Source organism: Lepidochelys kempii, chromosome 3, assembly GCF_965140265.1.
Source record: "Lepidochelys kempii isolate rLepKem1 chromosome 3, rLepKem1.hap2, whole genome shotgun sequence".
In the NCBI taxonomy this organism is placed as follows: Eukaryota; Metazoa; Chordata; order Testudines; family Cheloniidae; genus Lepidochelys; species Lepidochelys kempii.
Window position 1 is genome coordinate 8,649,888 of NC_133258.1, and position 14,507 is coordinate 8,664,394.

General features: G+C 41.4%; 1 protein-coding gene across 9 annotated transcripts in view; it reads left to right on the forward strand.

Moving 5' to 3' along the window:
- The window catches only part of MSRA (methionine sulfoxide reductase A), a 449,168-nt gene that overhangs the window by 302,057 nt on the left and 132,604 nt on the right, over positions 1–14,507 (forward strand). For all 9 annotated transcript variants that reach the window (XM_073335656.1, XM_073335660.1, XM_073335662.1 and 6 more), the window contains one exon: positions 9,270–9,376. In XM_073335656.1, coding sequence (XP_073191757.1) covers positions 9,270–9,376 — 107 coding nt within the window. The remainder of the gene's footprint in view (positions 1–9,269; positions 9,377–14,507) is intronic.

A 14,507-nucleotide genomic window follows, 5' to 3' on the forward strand; every position in this document is an offset into this window, starting at 1 on the left:
GGTTATCTAGTCCAACCCCCTGCTCAAAGTGGGACCTAATCCCCAACTAAATCATCCTAGCCAGGGCTTTGTCAAGCCTGACCTTAAAAACCTCAAAAGAGATGCTACCACCTCCCTAGGTAACCCATTCCAGTGCTTCACCACCCTCCTAGTGAAAAAGTTTCTCTTAATATCCAACCTAAACCTCCCCCACTGCAACTTGAGACCATTACTCCTTGTTCTATCACCTGATACCACTGAGAACAGTCTAGATCCATTGTCTTTGGAACTCCCTTTCAGGTAGCTGAAAGCAGCTATCAAATCCCCCCTCATTCTTCTCTTCTGCAGACTAAACAATCCTAGTTCCTTCAGCCTCTCCTCATAAGTCATGTGCTCCAGCCACCCTAATAATTTTTGTTGCCGTCTGCTGGGCTCTCACCATTTTTTCCACATCCTTCTTGTAGTGTGGGGCCCAAAACTGGACACAGTACTCCAGATGAGGTCTCATCAATGCCGAATAGAAGGGAACGATCATGTCCCACGATCTGCTGGCAATGCTCCTACTTATACAGCCCAAAATGCCATTGGCCTTCTTGGCAACAAGGGCACGCTGTTGACTCATATCCAGCATCTCGTCCACCATAACCCCAGGTCCTTTTCTGAAGAACTGCTTCCTAGCCACTCAGTCCCCAGCCTGTAGCAGTGCATGGGATTCTTCCATCCCAAGTGCAGGACTCTGCACTTGTCCTTCTTGAACCTCATCAGATTTCTTTGGCCCAATCCTCCAATTTGTCTAGGTCCCTCTGTATCCTATCCCTACCCTCCAGGTATCTACCTCTCCTCCCAGTTTAGTGTCATCTGTAAACTTGCTGAGGGTGCAGTCCACACCATCCTCCAGATCATTAATGAAGATATTGAACAAAACCAGCCCGAGAACCGACCCTTGGGGCACTCCACTTGATACCAGCTGCCAACTAGACATGGAGCCATTGATCACTACCCGTTGAGCCTGACAATCTAGCCAGCTTTCTATCCACCTTATAGTCTGTTCATCCAGCCCATACTTCTTTAACTTGCTGGCAAGAATACTGTGGGAGACTGTGTCAAAAGCTTTGCTAAAGTCAAGGAATAACACGTCCACTGCTTTCCCCTCGTCCACAGAGCCAGTTATCAGAGAAGGCAATTAGGTATTATGGGCTATATGGTTTCTCTGAAGCCAGGAAGAATCTAAAATGATTTTTGAAGCATTAACCTATCATACAGATGAGTTTTGGAGAGTATTCATCTCAGATATAGTATAAAATTCCATCCAGTCAAAGAACACTGATTTGTTTTGGACACCTCCTCCTCAGTTATTGGGAGTGGACCACATCCCCCGTGATTGAATTGGCCTGGTCATCACTGGTTCTCCATTTGTAAGGCAACTTCTCCTCATGTGCCAGTGTATTTATGCTTGTATCTGTAATTTTCACTCCATGCATCTGAAGTGGTTTTTTACCCACAAAAGCTTATGCCCAAATAAATCTGTTAGTCTTTAAAGTGCCACCAGACTCCTCATTGTTTTTGTGGATACAGACTAACATGGCTACCCCTCTGACAGTTTGTTCTATGACATGTTTCAGATAGATGAAAGAAGTTCTATTTGTATGGTCAGCCACTAAAATAAGGAAAAGGCACAAGTGGTACAATGATTTTCAATGATTTGGTTGGTTTATGCTCTTTTACTTAATATCTAATCTAAATCTCTTGCTGTAGATTAAGACCATTATTTCTTGTCCTATCTTCAGTGGATATGGAGAACAATCAATCACTTTGAAATATGTTAAGGTCTATTATAAAGAGGAAGACTTTTTTCCCCTCAGTCTGCTTTTCTCAAGATTGAACATACGCAGCTTTTTAAAACCTTTCCTCATGGGTCATGTTTTCTGAACCTTTTATCATTGTTGTTGCTCTCCTCTGAACTCTCCCCAATTTGTCCATATCTTTCCTAAAATGCGGTGCCCAAAATTGGCCATAGTATTCACACCGAGGCCTTACCAGTGCCAAGTAGAACAATTACCTCCCGTGTCTTAAATATGACACTTCTGTTAATACACCCTGGAATGGTATTCGTTTTTTTTCGCATTGTTGACTTATGTTCAGGTTGTGATTACCTTAACCAAAACTTCATTTTAAATGTCACATGTATAAAGCATTGGTTTTGCTAGAATCAATGGCAGAGAGTTAAAAAAAGCTAAAATAAGACCTGCTTTGGAATTACCAGGACAAAGTCTCTTCCAATAGTGTTAGCATTTCTATTAGATCTCAGATATGAATTCAAAAATATCAACAATTAGTCTTACATATACACAGTATATTATTATGTTGACAGAAAGAGTGAGAGCTGTAATGTCATAATGGACAAAGCAATTAAGACTCTGCTCAGAAAAGAGAGCAGAGTTAACCACAGATGACATTGTGGTATACTTAAATAGCACATTTCACATTATTTTTTGATTTAGTATATCTTCTCTTAAGCAAAGACAGGATTATTAAGCTCAATCATCCTACAGCAGTTGTTTAGTAAATTGAATTTCTTGCCTTGTTTGTTACACAGTGAATTAATGCATTTCAACAAGTAATAGTTGCCAAAGGGCTTTAAAAATCAGTGATGCTCCCTTGACAACAAAGGTTGCACATATAAAATACATTAGAAATAACAATATCAGCAGCAACCCGTGAGAGATATATGGATCTCTACACAGAATCTGTGTTATACCTTAGAATTAGGTCATCTACAGGGCACAGTTGGCTAATTGTAACAGCACAGACTCACCAGCAGCACCTCCTGCTGGTCGTCTCAGGGAATTAGCATTCCAGCCTCAAGAGCACCCTCTTCAGGCCAGTGTCTCACCTTGCTGCTGGCTCCCATATCCCTCCCAGGAGCTCAGTGCCCCTTTCACTGGGTGCTGCCCCCTAGCAGTACCCCACAGTTCTAGGTCTTCCGCTCCCAGGGGAATCCCCCACCCACTATCCCTACCTCGCCTCAGTCATAGGCTCCTGCCAGTCACCAGCTAGCCCCCACACCCTGGGGCAGATTGCAGTATGAGCCACTCATCACAGGCAAGGTTGGGTTTGGACCTGCTGCCTCTGCCTACCCATGGCTGCCCCTGCAACCCCTGTACCTAATAGGCCACCCCAGGCCTGTAGTCTGGGTCTTCCCTAGGCCAGAGCTCCCTTGGCCTTTCCCCAGCCCTACTCCAAACTAGATCCTCTATTTGGGTCTCTACAGCCAGCTCCGTCCCTCTCAGAGCTACCAAGAGAGTGCTCTTCTGCTCCTGGCTTTTATAAGGCCCGCTGGGTCTGTTTGGGGCGTGGCCCCCAGCTACAGCTGCTCTGCCAATCAGCCCAGCTCTTCCCCTGCCCCAGCCCTCTCCCAGGGCTATCTTAAACCCCTCTGGGCCCAATTGGGTGTCCACCCTGCTACACTAATGCATTAGCTTTTCACCTCTGGAGACCTAGGTACAAATCTATTTAACTTACAGGAGAAAATAACTTGTCTAGAACTTAGTGGGTAATTGGTCACATTACAAAGCTACTAGTATGACTGACAATTCCTGTTCAGGAGAGGCCCTTGTCTGTGCTAGCAGGTGGCGGTACAAGGCAAGCTGAGTTCATAGATTTCAAGGTGAGGAGGGACCATTGTGGTCACCTACTCTGACCTTCTGCACAATACAAACCAAAACCCCTCATCCAATAATTTCTGCATCAAGCCCATAACTTCTGTTTGAACTATGGTATATGTTTAGGAAGACACTCTGTCTTGATTTAAAGACTTCAGGTAATGGAAAACACACCATATCCATAGGTAGGTTGTGCCAGAGGTTAATTAGCCCCACTGTTAAAATGTATGCCTTATTTGTCATCTGAATTTGTCTAGCTTCAGCTTTCAACCACTGGATCTTTCTATGCCCTTTTCTGCTAGATTAAAGACCTGTTTGCTATCAGAAATCTCTTCCCCATGCAGGTACTTGTAGACTGTGATCAAGACATTTCTTAACCTTCTCTTTGATCAACTCAATTGATTGAGCTTCTTCAGTCTCTCACAATAAAGCATGTCTTTTAGTCCTCGAATTATTTTTGTAGCTCTTTTCTGAACACTTTCCAAATTTGAACATCCTTTCTGAAATGTGAATGCCTGAACAGAACGTGGTATAACTAGTAATGGTCTCACTAAAGTTGTATAAGTAGTTTATAACACCACCCTCATTAATATTACCCTATTTATACATTCAGGGAGCTCATTTGCCTTCTTAGTTACAGTACCTAACTGCAAAAAGAAAAGGAGGACTTGTGGCACCGTAGAGACTAACAAATTTATTTGAGCATAAGTTTTCGTGAGCTACAGCTCACTTCATCGGATGCATTCAGTGCTCATGTTCAATGATCCCTTAAGTCCTTTTGCTTTCTAGGTCACAGTTCCCTATCTTATAAGTTTGACCTACATTCTTTTTCCTCCTAGATATATGACCTTGCATTAGACTGTGTTAAAATGTATGTTGTTCAAATGAGCCCCCACTTCCAAGCAAACCAGGTTAGATGGTATAACTGACCAGTCCCATAAGTATTTACCACTACACAAATTATTGTGTTACCTGCAAATTTGACCAGTGATTTTATTTTCTTGTAGATCATTGATAAAGTTATTGAATAGCACTGAGTCAAGAACATATCCCTGTTGATGCCTCTAGAAACAACTCCATTGGATGACAATTCCCCATTTATATTAATTGTTTGTGATCTATCACTTAGCCAGTTTTGAATCCATTTTTACATGGGTTGCACTGATTTTTGTATAGTGCTGACTTCTTTATCTGAGTGTCACATGGGAATTAGTTATATTGGCAAAGCTGGCTGCATGAGGAAACTTGCCCAGCATGTATCTGTGCTATGCCTGAGTTGAACCGTTGCCACTTTCATCAGCACCGTATTTTTAAAACATCCTCACACACATAACTTTGCCAATTAACTGAGCAACATATGCACTATCTATCAGAATATACTATTAAGCAGTCTATGAAGACTATAATTATATCAGTTTCCCCCCACCACTTAAAAAACAAAAACTGAAAACATGACTTTTTTCAAGCCTTTGCCTTTATACTTGCTGTCACCACCCAGAGGCAGCCTTTAAAATGGCACTACCTCTGTTAGTTTGTGAAATATTTTAGCCAGACTGTATCTGATATTTGTAATTGTACTGCTTTTTAAAGATTTTGTTCTGCTTCTTAGCAGGAATAAGGGAGTTAAAATGGGAATATATTTTAATATATGATGAACAGCCTTATTGTAGTTTATTAATAATTAATTATAAGTAGTAATTTGTATTAGGTCAAATCCTTAAGTCTTTATTCAGATTTTACTGAGTAAGGACTGAGAAAATGAGGAGGGGGGAAATAACAGAAAATGAGGAAATGGCAGAAGTGCTAAGTGACTTTTGTTTCAGTTTTCACCAGAATGTTTAATAGCAATTGGACCTCTCACTTAATGAATGCCAGTGAGAATGAGGTAGGATCAGAGGCTAAAATAGGGAAAGAACAAATTAAAAATTACTTAGACAAGTTAGATGTTTTCAAGTCATCAGGGCCTGATGAAATGCATCCTAGAATACTCAAGGAGATGACTGAGGAGACAGCTGAGCCATTAGTGATTATCTTCAAAAAGTCATGGAAAATGTGTGAGATTCCAGAGACTGGAAAAGGGCAAATATTGTGCCCATCTATAAAAAGGGGAATAAGGACAACCTGGGGAATTACAGACCAGTCAGCTTAACTTCAGTGCACAGTACCTGGAAAAATAATGGAGCAAATAATTAAGCAATACATTTGCAGGCACCTCAAAGATAATAAGGTGATAAGTAACAGTCAGCATGAATTTCTCAAGAACAAATTGTGTCAAACCAACCTGACAGCTTTCTTTGACAGGGTGACAAGCCTTGTGGATGGGGGAAAGCGGTAGATGTGTGGTATATCTTGAGTTTAGTAAGGCTTTTGATACTGTCCCATGTGACCGTCTCATAAACAAACTAGGGAAATGCAACCTAGATGGAGCTACAATGAGGTGGGTGCAAAACTTGTTGGAAAACCATTCCCAGAGAGTAATCATCAGTGGTTCACAGTTAAGCTAGAAGGACATATCAAGTCGGGTCCCACAAGGATTAGTTCTGGTTCTGTTCAATATCTTCTTCAATGATTTAGACAATCACATAGAGCAGGGGTTCTCAAACTTCCTTGCACTGTGACCCCCTTCTGACACAAAAATTACTACAAGACCCGAGGAGCGGGGATCGAAGACTGAGCCCACCTGAGTCCCACTGCCCTGGGCGGGAGGGCCAAAGCTGAAGCTCGAGTCCTGCCGCCCTGGGCAGGAGAGCCAAAGCCCGAACCTCACTGCTCTGAGGATCAGGGGGATCAGAACCAAAACCCAAGGGTTTCAGCCCCAGGCGTTGGGCCTGTAACCTGAGTCCTGCCACCGAGGGCTGAAGCCTTCAAGCTTCAGCAGCAGGCAGCGGGGCTTGGTCTTGAGCTTTGGCCCTTGGCAGTGGGGCTCAGGCTTTGTCCTCAGGCGGCGGGGCTTGGTCTTGAGCTTTGGCCCTTGGCAGTGGAGCTCGGGCTTTGGCCCCAGGTGGTGGGGCTTGGGCTTCAGCCCTGGCCCCAGCAAATCTAATGCCAGCCCTGGCCACCCCATTAAAACTGGGCCACGACTCACATCAGGGTCCCGACCCACAGTTGGAGAATCACTGGAATAGAGAGTACATTTATAAAGTTTGTGGACAATACCAAGATGGGAGAGGTTTCAAGTACTTTGGAAGATAGGATTAAAATTCAAAATAATCTGGACAAACTGGAGAAATGGTCTGAAGTAAATGGGATGAACTTTAATAAGGAGAAATGCAAAGTAGTCCTCTTAGGAAGGAACAATCCGTTGCTACACCTACACACTGGGAAAGGACTGCTAAGGAAGGAATACTGTAGAAAGGGATCTGGAGGTGATAGTGTAACTAGTGATAGTGACTGGAGGTGACAGTGACTAACTATGACTGGAGGGATCTGGAGGTGATAAGTGACTAACTATGAGTCAACAGTGTAATACCGTTGCAAAAAACCAAACATCAATCTGAGATGTATTAGCAGGAGTGTTGTAAGTAAGACAATAAAAGTAATTCTTCCGCTCTGCTCTGTGTTATTTAGATCTCAACTAGAATTCTGGGTGCCACATTTCAGGAAAGATGTGGACAAATTGGAGACAGTTCAGATAAGGGCAAAAAAAATTATTAAAGGTCTAGGAAACATGATCTATGTGGGAAGATTGGGTTTGTTTAGTCTGGCAAAGAGAAGACTGATGGTGGAACATGATAACAGTTTTCAAGTACATAAATGGTTGTTACAAGGAGGAGAAAGAAAAATTGTTCTCTTTAACCTCTGAGGATAGGACAAGAAGCAGTGGGCTTAAATTGCAGCAAGGGTGTTTAGGTTGGACATTAGGAAAAACTTCCTGTCAAGGTGATTAAGCACTGGAATAACTTGCCTAGGGAGGTTGTGGAATCTCTGTCATTGGAGATTTTTAAAAGCAGGTTAGACAAACACCTGCCAGGGATGGTCTAGAAGATAATACGTAGTCCGGCCTTGAGTGCAGGAGACTGGACTAGAAGACCTTTCGAGGTCCCTTCCAGTCCTATGATTCTATGAAAGGATATTAGGATTCAGCCCATTATTTTTAAATTTAGGAGACAGAAGCTAACCTTGATCCTGCAAACATGTATATGAGTCACTCTACTCACACAACTAGCCCCATGGAATGGGCTACTCGTGTGAAAGAGTAAAGGGACTATTCCACTGAATAAAATTGTTTGTGTATGTACACATTTACAGGATTGAGCCTCTGAAGGCCAAATCCTTGAAGCTATTGACTATCTACCACTGGGATTTGGTCTTATATTAGCATTAAGTGTCCTTTACTTTGCCGATATTCTTTGTCAAATTAATGCATGTACGTTGCAAAGGTACTCTTACTGTGGAGACCTCTTGAATACCTTGGTGTTTGTGCCTTTCCCTACTTGCTCTAATACAAAATCTTAAATACTAGGCCTTTCCAGCATCAGTAACTAACCACCACAACTCCAGGTCTCATGAAACACCACTGTGCTTTGTTATATCCCTTCAGCAGGCCACAGCCTAGAGCATTATTTACATCCTATTTACAATTAGGAGCCAGCTTCCCCCACTTGCACTGGGAGAAGGGTACAGTTGCCAGGCTTGCTACTCCTTTCTCCCTTCAGGCTTCCTACTCTCCTTCCAAGCACTTCCTTCTTGTCTGTTTATATAGTCCCAGCTGCTGGGGGAGGGGAGGTTACTTCCACCCAATTAGCCCCTCAGATGTATCTCCGCTCAGTTAATTGATGCCCTCTTCCAACTGCCTGTCTTTCAGTCAGGTCCCAATTAATGGCGATTTGAGCGATAAGATGCTGAGTGCTTGGTTTTATTCCCAAAAGGAATTCAATATGAAACAGCACAAAATCCAGCCAAGCCTTCTCGCCAGGCTTCGCTCCTTACAGGATTCCACCTCAAGGGTTTGCTCAGCCCACATACTAGATTCTTCCTCTCTCAAGGGTCATTCCCATCTCCCTTACTTCCGGGTAAGGCAATGAGCGGGCTGTAGCTATGACTCAGCAAAATACACTGAACGTTTTTTTACAAGATGATCAACATTTTTTAAACCAGGATCATCACCCAGTTACAGGGTGGGGTTGCCAGCCTCTTCCAGTGCATTGTAAACTTTTTCCTCAGCAAAATTTAATCCTTCATTTGAGGGAAATTTTTGAGCACTTGTCAAAACAAAAAAGCTTTGAGTTGTTTGCGTGATGCAAAATAAGTTTTTTAGGAGTATCTTGATTGCAGTAAAATGAACTAAGCACATAATATGTCCCTAGCTCAGTGATGTTTTTAAGGCTTTACATCTGTATTTGACTGCTTATGTGATTTACCAAAACATAATATGCTTATATTTAATGTACATCCCATTTAAATGGAGATATCAAAATAGAATCACTTCATGTCTATTTAAGCAAGAAAGGAATGGACTTGCTAAAAATACCAATTGTATAGGCCCACAAAAGACTGTGGAGAAATAGAGAATCAGCTAGTCCAGATGCATGGAATCTGTTAAAATTAGGTCTATTGAATCTTTACACTGCAATCCTATTAGATAAGAAGCATGATCCTAATGGCTCAGTGTGCTTCCTCTCTCCCCAGGAATGCGGCAAGGTAATGACTTTGGCACACAGTATCGCTCAGCCATCTACACGTTCTCTCAGGAACAGATGGAAGCTGCTCTGAGATCTAAAGAGGATTATCAAAAGGTAATATTGAATAGGGTGTGGAATTAGCCTGTGCATGGTCAAAGGTGAAGGGAAATTGGGAATGAGCACAGAAGGTGAGCTCATGTTCTGTGTGTTTGCTGTGTATTGTTCCTTTCACTATTCACTGGATGTTGTGTTGATTTTAAGGTTTAAGTTTGAATTGTTATAAAAGTTTTTGTGAATCATCTTGGTGGCTTTGTGCTGAATTGTTTAGCTACTTGTTCTGGTAGAAAATATCAATGTTTTAGTCTTAAAATACAGACTATGTGGATGTGCCAAAACAAAACCCAGGGACCATAGGGCTGTCCAAATCTCAACTTTGCAGTTGGCCCCTATTCCTGTAATGGTTCAAAGCAAATCTCAAATCCAAGTACTCATGGAATTTGGGTTAGTTTGGATCCAGATTAGAACTCTGCCTCTCAGGGTCATCTCTAATTATGTGTTTTTCAATCTTTAAAATGTATCTGTAGTGTACTCAGCAGTCTATTCCATACCTGCTTAGATCAGGTATGACTTGAGGGAGACTTACAGTCTATCGTACGACTTAGGGAGATGCTCTGTGTTGACATTAGACAACACACGATTTGTTTAATGTGAGAGGTAGAGAGAAAGACTATAGACTCTTTCAACTTCAGCAGCTCCAGTGAACGTTCCCATATGAATTAATGACATTTGGGTTCTGGCTTTGCCTATCATAAGAGATCCTATAGGACTCAGATCGACAAAAGGCAGCAGAATTATTATATCTTAGAAAAAGCTACGAAGGGTCTGACAATCTTTTTCTTTCAAGATCCAGATTTTTTTTTTTTTTTTGGAAAAATGTTGACTGTGTATGTGTCCTTTTGAACAGTTGACCTAAATGGTGTCCTACTATGAAAGCTAAGTTCACAATCCAAGTGTTGCAATTAATGGTACAAGATATCACTGTAGAATGATATTAATGTTTTAGGTTTCTCTCTCTCCAGTTTTCCTCCATACAGTATTTCTCCACTGTGACAGCATTTAGAACATCACTCAACATCTCTGTCTAGAACATACAGCTTCTTGTGATGTAGGAACACAGGAATTGCTACCAGATCAGCCTAGACGTCTAGCCAGTATAATATCTGGTGTTTGATAGTGACCAGAACCAGAGGCTGCAGAGGAGGGTGTCTAAATTCCTGTAATGGGCAATTATGGAGTAATCTGCTATTAAGCAGTTAGGACATAATGCAATTGCAGATTAGCTAGCAAGTGGTGCTAAGAGAATGGCACCTTTCGCATCTCCCCTCCAGGAAGAAAGATCATGTCACTTACACAGGGCACTCACTAGAGGATGATTATGTTAAAGAACAAGAATATTGGAGAACTAGTACTTAGGTATTATGGTGATAGGTGTTTTAGAGGTGCTGGTAGATAAAATAGAAGGACAGAAGTCCTTCAAGAATATTTAGTATAAATACAGTAGGGAGCTGAAGTATTAAGGAATAAAAGACAAATCAGAAGTATATGCTAGTCTGAATGGGAGGCTGTAGCTATTGAGCTATATGTAGTGGGTCTGATTTTTGTAACTCTGCATATACTAATTTTGTGCCCAAAATTATGCATACAATTGACTACTTTGCATATGCAATTGCCATGGTCTGATATGAAAATCACTGCTTTGAACATTCAAATAACCAATTTCCAAATGGCTGCTAGCACCTTAGTAACTGTGCATGCAAATTGTGTACAATTGCTTCTATATTTTTGTAATAGTGGCACCCACGTAAGTATAGCTCTGAAGCCGCTTGAGGTTCTCTCTCTGTGGACAAAGTGGCTGCTGAAGTTTCATTCTTCATCTATACCTTACAGAACTTCATGCTACTTATTGTTACTTTGGACCCAGGCCTTTTCCAACTTGCTTTCTTTTCTCTTCTGCTCACAGCAGTGGAGCCATATCACAGTATGAGTCTTACAACTTTCTGTTTGCTCTCCCAAAGCTGTGAGTCTCACCAAACGGATACTAATCTGAAACCAAGATCCCGATACGAAACAATATAACATAATGCTATGTGAACTGACATCTCTATAGTAGAATTTCCTAATGGCACAGTTTATAAAAATCAGTCTAATTAGGGTGTTGTCATAAATCCCTTTGAAATCCCTCCTGGCCAGAGGAAAAGTCCTCTCACCTGTAAAGGGTTAAGAAGCTAAAGGTAACCTCGCTGGCACCTGACCAAAATGACCAATGAGGAGATGAGATACTTTCAAAAGCTGGGAGGAGGGAGAGAAACAAAGGGTCTGTGTGTCTGTCTATATTCTGTCTTTGCCGGGGATAGACCAGGAGTCTTAGAACTTTTAGTAAGTAATCTAGCTAGGTACGTGTTAGATTATGATTTCTTTAAATGGCTGAGAAAAGAACTGTGCTGAATAGAATAACTATTTCTGTCTGTGTATCTTTTTTGTAACTTAAGGTTTTGCCTGGAGGGGTTCTCTATGTTTTGAATCTAATTACCCTCTAAGGTATCTACCATCCTGATTTTACAGGGGGGATTTCTTTATTTCTATTTACTTCTATTTTTATTAAAAGTCTTCTTGTAAGAAAACTGAATGCTTTTTCATTGTTCTTAAGATCCAAGGGTCTGGGTCTGTAGTCACCTAGGCAAATTGGTGAGGCTTTTTACCAACCTTGTCCAGGAAGTGGGGTGCAAGGTTTTGGGAAATATTTTGGGGGGAAGACGTGTCCAAACAGCTCTTCCCCAGTAACCAGTATTAGTTTGGTGGTGGTAGCGGCCAATCCAAGGACAAAGGGTGGAATATTTTGTACCTTGGGGAAGTTTTGACCTAAGCTGGTAAAGATAAGCTTAGGAGGTTTTTCATGCAGGTCCCCACATCCTTACCCTAGAGTTCAGAGTGGGGGAGGAACCTTGACAGGTGTTAATATAATTAGGCACAGATATGAAACTGATATCCTTCATAGTTTGTTTCTGAACTGGGAAGGTGACTTTAAAAAAGGGGACTATTCAGTCAATTACTCTGCTACTCAACAAACATGTACTGCAGTTACCAGAGCGCCTGCCACATCACCTACAGTTGCACTGTAGTTATGGTAAATCTCTTGTCGTTCAGAGAGCCGTGACCCATTCCGATATTTTGTAGCAACCTTTTTTCCCTTTGATTTGCATTGCATTATTTTTAAGGTAAATATATACAGTAAACTTCCTTATACATTCATGTTCTACGAACAATAGATGCGCAACAATGCTTGAGCCACTTTTGCCTATGTCAGATGGATCTCCATAAACGTTATCAAGTCAGATAAAGGGCATTTACGTGTAGCATACTGCTTGGTTTTCCAAGGTCTGCATTGACGCACCCCACATCCTGCACTACACTAAACGTATAGTACCAACAATATATGTGTGAGTGGTACCCATGATTTGCTGGCACTGTAATTAAATTAAAGCCAAGTTGTCTTGTTTGTTATCTCCCTGCATAATGGAACATGTTCTTAGGCCAGTTAGCTGTCCTTTTTTTTGTCTTTTTTTTTTTTCCAGCTGAGACCTTGAAAAGAATTAACAGTGTATTGTTTCAGGGAGCCACAGAATTGTAGAAATGTAGGGCTGGATGGGACCTTGGGCGGTTATCTAGTCCAGCCGCCTGTGCTGATGTAGGATCAAGTATACATTATGTTATCTTGTATATGTTGTTACACTGAAGGAAATTTTTTTGGTTTTATTGGGGATAGAAATCCTCCTGCTTCATGACGTAAGGCAACCATTAACTCATGGGAGTTAGGAAGAAACTTCCTTTAAGTATGGGATGTCCCACAACAACTACTATGAGGTTTCTTATACTTCTCTAAAGCAGCTGGTGGAGGCATTAGAGACAGGCTCCTGTTTAAGAGGGACTGCTACACCTGTGAATGACAATTCTTATCCCTGTGAAACAGTAAAGTTATGCATCATTTTGCTATCTTAATGCTGAAAAACACCGGCTTTAAAGTGGGAGAAGACTATATTTTTCCTGTAGGCCTTCTGCATCCCTGTCCGAGTCCCGAAGAACCCAACATTTCAAATTACACACACTTCCTATAAGGTGGCACAGAATCATTATCCTTCCAAGGCACAGAAGACACAGTAGCTGCAGAAGTGTGCTCTTCTGTGCCCTTCAAAGTCTCTGCTTAATAGTCTGCTCAACAGTGTCCACTAGTATGAAGATCTCCTCCCAGAACTTGAGCATGCTAAGTACGCAACATGTCTACATTTGACTAGTCCAGGGGGCAAGAATGAGGTTGTGCGTTGAACCTGAGCGTCCCTCATATACACATCTATTTTAAGCTGTGACATTTGTTGCTGATTCATGCAGCTGTTTAACAGCTGAGAAATGGCAATACAGCAACCAGGAATTAATAAGTAGTGGGGCCAAGCATCTTTGACTGTTTTTGAAATTGAGTGCATACAGTGGTAGTCAGTGAATGGTAATATGTATTATAATACAGTTCCACTGTTAGTGAATTGTAACAAAGGTGTAAGTGTAATTATAAAAACAGAAAATGGGGGCCAGAGCTTGATGAATGTGCTGTGAGTTAGCTCTTCAATCCATTTTGTCTGAAGCTGAGGTGTTTGGGTTTTTTTTAATACAGTTGAACCTAAGGTTATTTAATTTTCAAGACAGTTGCGAGTTTGGATCTGGTTGTCAAATGAATTATCTAGGCAATAATCCAGATGCAGAATTAGGGTGGGGAGAGAGAGATTTTTTTTCCTCAAGATTGCAATCTTACTAGGTTCAATCAGGCTGCACGCATCAGGTTTGCAGGCTTCCAGGAATCCACTGAAGTTAATTGCAAAAGAACAGTGGAAGACATGCTGGGGTTACTTTATGTATGTAATATGCTCCCTAAACTGATGTAGGTTTCAGTGACTTAGCCAATAAGTTGATCTGAGAAGATAAAACCAAACAACGGTATAACCAGGAGTAATGGAATTAAATTAAACAAATGAACATTTAGAATGAATATCAGGGAAAACCTTCCTAATGGCCAGAGCTATTAGTCTATAGATCAGTCTCTGGAGGAAAGTGGTTGAAACTTCATCGCTGGAGAGGCTTAAAACTACAGTAGACATGCAAAGCATTAGAAAAGATGTACTGAAGAAAAACATCCTACCCT